The following is a 10,558-nucleotide window of genomic DNA, read 5'->3' on the forward strand; positions in this document are numbered from 1 at the left end:
ATTGTTACGTACACATTATATTTTTCTTTAATTCATCCCCAGATTTTGCATTCACTTTTTTTTTTTTTTTTTTTTTGTGGCACTCACTCATTATCACTTCTCACACTCACACATCCGGGCAGGCATAGGAAAATTTGGCAGATGAATTTCAGCAACAGGCAACACTGTTGCCGAAATTCAAGATTTACTGTTGCCGAAATTAGGATTTTCTCTCTCCTCTTTTTTTTTCATTCTCTCTCCTACTTTTTTGTTGAATTTCGGCAACAGTATTGCCAAAATTCAATCTCTCTCCTCAATCCCCTAAATAACTTGAAACAGTACCTATAATGCAAATATGTTTTAAATTTAGCAATATTTAGCCAAAAGACTCATCTTTTACCCTTTCGGTGCCTCATTTTAAGGAAAAAGGGGTGGTGATGATATATTCAGCTTCTGTCAGATAAGATAGATTTGTTGGAAGATCATCAAACACATTTCGCATTAAATCCTTGTTAATTTGTGAAAGAAATATGCATACCGGAAAAAAATAAATATATAAATAAATTATATATATATATCATATCGCTTCTGAAAAAGTATAGAAGTGATCGTTTAAAGTCTTAAGCATAATTAATAAAAAAAATTACATCTTAAACCACATATCTTGTGAATTGTTTCAAATATTGAACTTTTTCTTTATAATTAAACCTTAAAGTTTAAGACTAACAAATTAACTAAGGTTTATAGTTTATACTTTTATTTTTAATCGCATCATGCAATTTCAAAATTGTATCACTTTAAATCCCCAGTATTTGGATTTGATTTTCTGGTTTGAGTGGGAGATCAAATTGATAATAAGGTTTTAAAAGTTTAGAATTTAAATTGAAACTAGAGAAACTAAAGAATCTACTGAAATTTATAACAATCTTAAACTTCAGGAATTAATATAAAACTTTTAAACTATAGTGTTTAATTTAATAAATAAACCGTAAAATACAACTGGCTGTGTCGTATTCAAACACCACTTTTTCCTTTGTCAAATTCAATTCCCAGCGAAGGATGGACGGAATTTCAGAAAGATTTCTTTAATTGGTGGCAGTGCGGTGCGTACATATTCAACTTCCATGAAAAACAAAGCACTGAAAAAGGAGGAGAAAGTGGGGTCTTCTACCTGTGTGGTCGTGCAATGGAAAATTTTGGGGAGCAATACGAGAAAAAATAAATAAATAAACAAACGTAAGAACTACAATCAAAGCACTGAACTTGACATGAACCCACCAAAGAAAAGAGTTTACTTTCAACAACATCGCTCAATTTTAGAGTAATACAATGTACAAACCATCAAATAGTAGTGCAGAAATATCATTCATATCAATAAATAAGATTGTTAACCGTAACGGTGAGTCGATGACATTTAACTTTTTTATCTTAAGTAGGACAAGATAACAAAAAAAAAATTAGCTCAAAGAACTTATCAAAATATAGAAAAAGCTAACAAGATATTAGAAGCCATCATTCTTGTACACAAAATGATTGAAACAACAAATTAAAGTCATAAATATTAAAAATGTTCCCCCAATCAGTCAACAACATCAAAGGGGCCATCAATTGAAAAGCACATTTACCCCCTTAGAACCCCAAAACGCAAATATATATATATATATATCATTCAGAAAAACCAACAGCGATGATAAGAGAAGCATCTTAATAGAAAGATAGGTAATCAACAGAAACAACTGTACAGGCAAACTGTACAAGAGGAGAAACCCCTGCTGTCCAAATACTCAAACAACATCAGTGATCCTCAAGACTTCCGAAACCAATGATTTCAAGCAGTCCCAGAAGCAAACCTCAAGGAGTTGCTACCAACCATGAAGAGTTGCGTGATTTGCATAGTAAACTAGTGCAAAGGTTAGAGGAGAAAACCTAATTGCAATCTCTGGGCAACGTCTATTCATCATCTAACTCAACAAGCTGAGCCCGCTTCTCAGCTGCTTTCTTCCTGATAAAGAAGCCCCACCTCATAGCCGCCTTTATCTTCAGCCACCCCACAACAGCTTTTCCAGATCGGCCACGATCCTCGTCAAAGCTTGGCATTGGTGATTGCACGTATGGTGTGAACTGATACGCATCCTCCGGCACATTAATGGAGGCATGACCTCCCATACTGAAGAGTCGGAGCAAGTGCTGCATATCCTCATTCTCAAGCATCTCATGACTTCTAATGCGTATCTCTTCCTCAGAAAAGAAGTCTTCAACTCCCTTGTCCCGGTTTTGTGACCAGTCATCAAAAGGATTAAGAGTAGCTGGTGTAAGTGTAGAGTTGATATTCTGAAATCCTGATGTAGATGGTTGTGGGGGACCAAGGGCCAGCCCAACAGCACTGTTATTATTTCTTGTGCTTTGGGGCTGGTGAGAATTGGTGACCATATGGTCATGTGGTACAAAAGAAGTGCTATCAAATTGGCTACGAGAATTTGAATTTACAATCTGCGGCTGTGTTGAATACCTTGTTGCCAGGTTATCATTATACCCTGAAGCTCACAAAACAGTAACAGAATAAAAATGAAAATCATAACAGAGCAATTAATGTAGACAAAGCATCATCTTCAGCCAAACACCATCTCTATTGGGAGGCAGCATGTGAAATAACGCACACATTTGTGAGTATATATAGTAGGGTCTGTGTGTGTGTGTGCGTGTGTGTGTGTGTGTGTGAGAGAGAGAGAGAGAGAGAGATCAACAAAACAAAATTTTAGTATCACCTACAGACCCAACTACAACCTAACTTACAAATGGTACAAGCAAGTGCTAATTTGTTAGGTAGGCGCCAATTATTTTCAGCCATCTTACTTAATTATGTGTCTAACAGACAGAAATGGAAGAAATGTGCCAAAACATTGAACAAAGAAGTGCAAGACTTCTCCAAGAAATTTTCCGAAGTGTAAGAAACAGACTAACCACAAATTATAGGTTACTACTTACTACCAATTCAGCTTATCTGTATTCACAAGAGATATATTTCTTTTTTCTAAGTCAAATCCTATGAAGTGGGGATAAAATCAAAACTGTGCTGATTGACTTTTGCATAACATTAATTCGGTATGGTAAAGCTAATTATCTCAACCGCACCTCCCATCCTTCACTAAACTCCCACCCAGCCAGAAAAAGAGGCAAAAACAAAGGCCACACACTTATTTCCAAATAACCTATGATTTAACGTAACCACCAACTCTTACCTCCAACAGGTAAGCCGGAATCCATTGGATGTTGCTCCAAAGGAACTGGCAAGCGTGGTAGTGGCAGATGATGATCTAATGTATTTGAGTAATCAACTATCCCCATGTTTTGGTCATTCCGAGATGTACCGGACTTCTTATTCTCCTTGAAGCTCATAAGTGACTTGCCATCATATTCTACAACTTGCTCCCAATGGTCATAAGCTTTCTTCACCAATGTATCCACATACACCTGCAATTACAAAAGCAACACCTTGATGATGAGTTTTACCAGAGAAAACTCAAACATCCTGCAATGTTCGAAACTCAATGGCATTCAACTGCCAATAATTTTAAAAATTACATATACCAACATGTTTATAAACACAGCCAGCAATATTAGAGTGTAACGTCTCATTAGATTAAATGACCTGTACTTAAAACTAATACACAATTCTTTGTTTCTTGTTTGATAGGTAGTTTATTGTATTCATAATGGACTAGTCAAAGAAAATTATGTATGGCCCAGTCAAGTTGGTTGGTGATTTTTTTTTTTTTTTTTTTTTTTTTTTTTTTTCAAAACCAGGATCAAACCTAACAAATGGGGGCGATATGCCATTAGATTGGATGTCATGGGCGCTCTCTTATGCATATCTTTATTTGCAGAAAATATCACAATTACATCTCAGTATCTCATGCCGCTCATCAACTTACATAGCTTCTCAGCATATGATGTCATTGTCCATCCTTTTTGTCTTTTGTAATTTTTTTTTTTTTTTTTCTTTCTACTGATTTCGGCACAGCAAGTCTTAAACTAGAATGAGGGGAGTTCAGCGTAAACGGAGAAATTAATTAAGGCATCAGCATAAAAGGCCAACAAATAACAGAACTGAGTTGATCCAACTCCTGCAACCCTCTTTAAAATGGTATAAAAAAATATTTGGAGAGATTTACAAAAATTATGGGGTTTCTTAGTTGCCAAACAAAGTTGGCTGATGATCAATTATTTTCTTCATTTCCTTGAACAACTGGGGAACTAAATGAGAGATTAATTTGAGGGAACATATTTCAAACTTTCCTGAACAGGAAGACCATACAGTGAAGACCAAGGTAAAGAGGAAGATTATTTGCTGTTGGGGAAGTTTAATCATTGAAGTAATAAGTTAATAGTTGACTATCATTCTGACACAACCTATCAAAGTAAAATAAACTCTCTCTTTTTATAAATATCATTCTTTTCTTTTTTTTTGATAAGTGATGTAAAAACTTTTATTAACCAAACCCACTCCAAGTACACTGGCAATGTACTATAGAGGCTAAAAAAATCAAGAGCCCAAAATAGAATTAAAGTAAAAGAACTTTGACACAACAAGCACCATATTGACAGAAAATGAAGGATGTAATCATGATAATCAGCCCAAAAAGGGAAAAATCAGTGATTAAAGATCTGTTTGTGTTGACTTTATTCATTAGAAAACATAAAATCATTGAATCTGGCCAATAACACAAAGGAATTACAGCAGAGAAGGATTTGATTTCTTAGAGTAGATACCTCACATATAGGTTTTATAAGTACCAATGCCACAATGTTTTGAGAGCAGATTTGTAGAAGGCAAGCAAAACTTGATGATGAGCTCTAGCTCAAATGGCATCTCCATGCCTTCTAGGAATGGGGTGGAGAGTGAGGTAACGGATTAGGTGCTTGTATAATTAACCAATAGAAAGGAGGAAAAGGGGAGTGCGTGTGGGTGTGTGTGTGTGTGTGTGAGAGAGAGAGAGAGGCAGCTAAAGCTACTATGGCACCACTAGTATAAATGCAACCTATGGCAGGATTAATTACAGAAATAAAGCATATCACACATATCATACCCACCTTCTGGTTGTCGGAAAGAGAATTGGCAGAAATATATTGCTCCCCATTAATAAGGCCACTCAGTTCACAGATGTGGTTAAAAACAACACCAGCATTTCTTGTATCATCATGATAGTAAACATATAACTTCCCACTCAGGACACAGGTCTTTGCATGCTCTAAGAGAGCTTCCCACATTTTATTTGACATTCCACTTCCAAGGATCTACAAAAACACATAAAATATCAGCGCACAGCTAGAAAGCATGCTATTTTATTTCAAGAAAAAAACCCAAACATACATTCCGAAGTTTTTGCTGATCTCGGACCACAAGCCGAAGAAACTCTTCAACTGTGAATATTCCTTCCCGGTTTAGCCTCTTGTGGAATGACCCATCCTTGCCAATTTTCTCTAATCTCCATACTTCATCATTTAATGCAGGCGGATAGTGTTTCTTGTACACTGTCCAGGGAAAATTGAGGAATCAACAACAATCAAAGAGAAACAGGAAAAGGAAGAATTGAAATGACAGATTACAAGCATACATTCCCCTCTGTGATCTTTAACAGTAAAAGCTTCTGTCTTTGCTTCACGTATGTGTATGCCCTCACAAAATCCAGAGGCAACCTTCAAGCCAAGCCTGAACTTCCTGCTCCTTATCCAACTTGAGTTATCTGTAAACGTGAGCTCCCCCAACGTCCCTACCCCTTCCTTAAGTGTCACTTGTAGGTCTCCAGTCAACAAAGGCCTCTTACCTTCACGCTCCTTCACCACATGGCTTTCAAACTCTTCTTGAGTCCAGTCTTCATCATCCTCATTATTAAAATCACCTTCAAGCACAACAACTTCTAGTTTGATAGAGGCTTCAGGTCCAGATGTCACAACAACGCCAGTGCTTGCATCAATCAAAATGACATGGATTGCAGCACCCTGCTCACCTTCTACTTTCCCTCCTGTGAAGAGAGGAAGAGACAATCTGGACTTGAAGTGCAGCTGCAAGTTTCGTCCATCTGGACCTTCAATTCGTTTTGGGGAAGACCTGGAACCAAAAGCGTGAAAAGAATTTACCACTACCACAGATGCAAAACAAAAAGTTTATGCAAGCAGAATGATGAAAAAATAAGGGACCACTGAAGTTAGAAATCAAAAATAAAGACTGAATAGGAGGTTGATATTACCCAAAGACCAAACTATCCAATATTTTCCATGTAGATGGGATACTATTGGATCAGAGAAAATAGGTCAGAAATAGAAGCTACTGATAAAGACATAATTCTCTGAATATAATAGCGTAGCCATAGAAGCTATATATAAACTAAACCAACAAACTTGGATAGAGCCATAGGATCAAATAAGAAAGATAAAGAAACAAACTTTTTTTTTGGGATAAATCATTTATAGTGAACAAAAGAAAACCATCCAACAATTTTCCTGGCATTTTATTCAACTCTACAACTTCTCAAAGGCAAGGCAATGTTATTCCTGGTACTTGAGTTCAGATGCCGTGCAATTCAACTGTTTGACATTTAAAGCTTAATTATGTTTCAAGAAAATATGTAAAATTGACCATAGACAATTATAAAACTAAAACATACCCAAGTAAGATTCAGGGGGGAAAAGGCAATCACAAGAAATAAAGGCAACTTCCAAAAGAATCATCAAGAATATTTCAAACCTTCCATTGAGTCTAGCAGGGCCTAACTTTGCCAAAGCACGTTCCACTTCTTCACTGACCTGTTAAGTATCAATTGCACTGAAATAGTGAGAAAGAAGGAACATACACCATATACAAATCACGACCAATGTAATTATAATCTTTTATGCAGGGAAAAATTGTTTGTTCATAAGAAAATCGCCATCCTTCATGTTTTAGGGGAGATGGTGGATAGTGGTACAAGGCATTGGAATCCTCAGGTTATGAGACAAGTTCAAGATTGGAGCTGGAGTCGATGGAGATTTTATTATACTCTAGTCTCCCTTCTATCCTCGGTGAGGATCTGTTATCTTGGAGCTTAACTAAGAGTGGAAAGTTTAATTTTAAATTGTATTACGAAGCCTTAAGGGGTTCAAGGGGAGTTTCCTTTCCTTAGCTAAGCATTTGGGTAGCCAAGGTGCCTCTTAAGGTTTCTCCTTTCACTTGGACAGCAGCTCCGGATAAGATATTGACTGTGATAATTTATGAAGGTGACACTCACTGATTTTGGATTGGTGCTGTCTGTGTAAGAATAGTAGAAAGATGGTCAAGTACCTCTTGCTTAATTGTTTGTGGGTAGAGATTTGCGGTCCCTTTTGTTTCTTTTTTTTTTGGAGTTTCTTGGTTGGATCATGCCAAAGACAGTAGCTCAAATGTTGGCATGTTGGTAAGGAAGGTTTCATAAGCACATGAGCAAAAAAGTTTGGTAGGCTTCTCCTTTATGTATTTTATGGACTATATGGCAAGAAAGGAATAACAGGACCTTTGATGTTGCAGAACATCATATAATGTTATTAAACTTTTATTGTTACAATCTTTGTATGATTGGATGAATGCCTTAGGCAATCTCCCTATTGTATCTTTCTTAGAACGTTCATATTGTAATTTTTTTTTTTATAATTAACAAAAGTTCATTAATAAATAAATAAAAGAATACCCAGGGACACCAGATGTGTACTTTAGTAGCAGTACATCAATCTCTCAAATTACAAAACTCCAAAAAAATAGAATAAATTAGAACAGGGAAGAGAAAGAAGAGAATTAAAAGCAGTACTCCAATCTAGCAAAGAATGAAGAAGGAGAGATTTAATCTCGAGTATAGACCATTCACTTCCCCTCATATTGTAATTATTTAAGTTGATACACACCCTGTACAAATCAACTAGCTCTTTTTTAATAAATTATTCATATTCATTAAAAAAATGCAAATTACACAAAAATCTGACTAACGAATTATACATAAAGAACAGGAAGAGAACTTTAAGTGATGAATTTCAGCACAACTATTTAACATAAATTTTTGAAGTTAGACCAATTCACTGGATAACATGATTTAATGGGTCAAAATATGTAAACAAACCAAAGGAAGAAAACTTCATTCAGTTGATAAGCAAAACTCCATTGAAAGACTACAGAGAGGAGATTAATCCAAAACACACAACCAATAACCTAAAGGCTAAAGTCTCAAGTCAGCCTATCCAAATAACTCCAAATGAGATGGAGAATAAGTAAAAGCATTAGACAGCCAACAATACAACCACTTCAAACATTAGGCATAATGAAGTAGCCAACTTGACTATTTCCCTCCTGTGCTCCACACATATGGACCAGAATCTACACTTGATCTACTATTTTCCTTCCATGCTCTACAGATACTTGGGTTATTCTTAGAGATCAAAATAGTGTCAAGACATTTTACACTAAAAGAAAGATGGCAACCACAAAGGATCAGACTCAAAAGGAAATAAAAGAAGGATAGATAAGCACGTTGACCTATGATTAGTGTTTAAAGCAGATATTTTGTACTAGGTAAATCAAAGTGATGAAGCATTAATTAATAGCCAGCCCAAACTCTTCAGAAGAAAAACTAGTTTGTATGAAAACTGAGAGTAGAAGCATTAAGTCTTACAACTCTACGAAGAATAGGTTCCAAAGATGAGCAGAGCTTTTGCAAACTGTCCACCTTCAGGGCCTCAACAATTACACTGCATAACATATATGATTTTAAATCAAACAGAATACACATACTAAGCAACATTAAATGAAGAGAATAGAATAAGAAAAAAGTTACATTAGCACTAAAGCACAAATACTAGTATCATGTGATAGACCTCAGAAATTAAGATTTTTGCTACACATATTATTGAGATAGCATCACTCATGGCTAGCCAGGTTTAGAAAGGAAAAATTCCCTACCCTTTAAACAACACCTAAACAAAATTACTGACTTGTGGCGGTAGTGCATTTGGTGATAACATAGACCACTTTTAGAGGAAATTTCAATATTCCTACCAACAAGGCAACCCATTTTCTATTGGTAAGTTTCTCAAAACAGGTTTTAAGGGCAGTTATCAGTTATCAACTTTCCATTTATAAAGACAAGCTCACACCAAGTTCTAGAGCTACTGAAGTAACAGCTATTGACTATTCTCTCATAACCAAGTAGTCATCTTACCTACTAAACTCTTCAATTGGAGACCCCATGTGTGTACTAGTTCAACTAGACCCATATTAATTTTTGTACAATTTACATTTTCCAGAAAAAATTAACAAACAAGATAAAAGCAATTCACACTCAAGAACTCAAGAATTTACCTAGCAAGAGCAGGCCGCTTCCGCTCTGGCTGCTCGTCGTCTCCTCCACCTCCACCACCATCTAAACTCCTCTTCCCTCTCATGGAATTAGTCCTCTCCATTAACCTAGTCTGCATTGATACCCACTCTTCCAAAATCCCTAGCCTCCTAGATCTGCAATACACCAAAGAGCACAACAAATTTCACTTCCAAAAAACAAATTTCCACATGTAAAAACCCCAAATTTACAGCCAAACTCACAAAAAAAAAAAAAAAAAAAAAAACCCTAACCAACACTCCACTCACACACTCAAAACACAAAAACACAAAAAGAACACACCAGTTCCCCAACACAGATCTACAGTACCCTTCGAATTCAGCTCAGATTCCACAAATTCCCCCAAATTAGAACCTCCAAAACCCTAATCTCAACAAAATACAAAAAAAAACAAACTTGAACTAGAGACCAATAACAAATAACAGGAACACTTACTGAGATATTTCCTTCAAAAGTTTTCCCTTTTGGTAAAATTTTCAGAGAGCGAGAAAGTGCGGGAAAATCAACGAGAAAATTTGGCGTGTTTGGGAAAAGAGCGAGAAAATCGAAAGCAGTGTATGACAGACAGAAGATAGATAGGATTGAAGTCTAGGATTGGTCTTAAAAGACTTATTTTATATTTACAGTCTACTCTGGCGACTATCTTAGCTCAACTCTGCCACAATCTCCTGCTTCTCAGACCACAGTACTCCGATTTCTACGCCAACCGCTTCCGCACATCAGTTCGTCTCTTTGTTGACTTTCTAGTTCTAGTGGTGGACTGGTGGGTGGGTAAGTAGTAACTAGTGAACGATTTTCTCGACAACAATTTTGCATTGACCTAGCTCGGATTTTTTTTTTTATCGGGTGTGGCTTATCTACTTTTTAAAAGAAATTTTTTTTTTTAATGAAAAACTGTTATATTATCTGCTAACTAAATAAAATGTAGGAATTAAAATCAACTACCACTAATCTTTATATATTTAAAATAAAAGAACATATCCAATTAAAAAAAATACTAAAGATAAATCAAACTCTCTTTTATCTTACTCACTTTTCTTTCTTATTTGGAATAAGATACTTACTTTCTCTAAAATACAAATTGTTTACATTGATAGCTCTTAAATATTAAAAATGAAGGGTAAAAAAGGAAATTCAAAAAGTTTTAAAATCTTTTTTCAATCTATTAAAAGAGATCAATGTAA

At 35.7% G+C, this 10,558-nt stretch overlaps 1 protein-coding gene across 1 annotated transcript; it reads right to left on the bottom strand.

Moving 5' to 3' along the window:
* Positions 1-1,450: 1,450 nt before the first annotated feature.
* LOC112013938 (calmodulin-binding protein 60 B) lies at positions 1,451-10,018 on the bottom strand. Its single transcript, XM_024046318.2, has 9 exons — positions 9,810-10,018; positions 9,338-9,490; positions 8,652-8,727; positions 6,725-6,783; positions 5,595-6,088; positions 5,351-5,511; positions 5,071-5,274; positions 3,219-3,450; positions 1,451-2,513 (listed from the first exon to the last, which is right to left on the bottom strand). The coding sequence occupies exons 2-9, from the start codon at positions 9,451-9,453 to the stop codon at positions 1,930-1,932; spliced, it is 1,926 nt and encodes a 641-aa protein (XP_023902086.2). The 5' UTR covers positions 9,454-9,490; positions 9,810-10,018; the 3' UTR covers positions 1,451-1,929.
* Positions 10,019-10,558: the final 540 nt, after the last annotated feature.

This window comes from Quercus suber, unplaced genomic scaffold, assembly GCF_002906115.3.
Source record: "Quercus suber isolate HL8 unplaced genomic scaffold, Cork oak 2.0 scaffold_708, whole genome shotgun sequence".
In the NCBI taxonomy this organism is placed as follows: Eukaryota; Viridiplantae; Streptophyta; class Magnoliopsida; order Fagales; family Fagaceae; genus Quercus; species Quercus suber.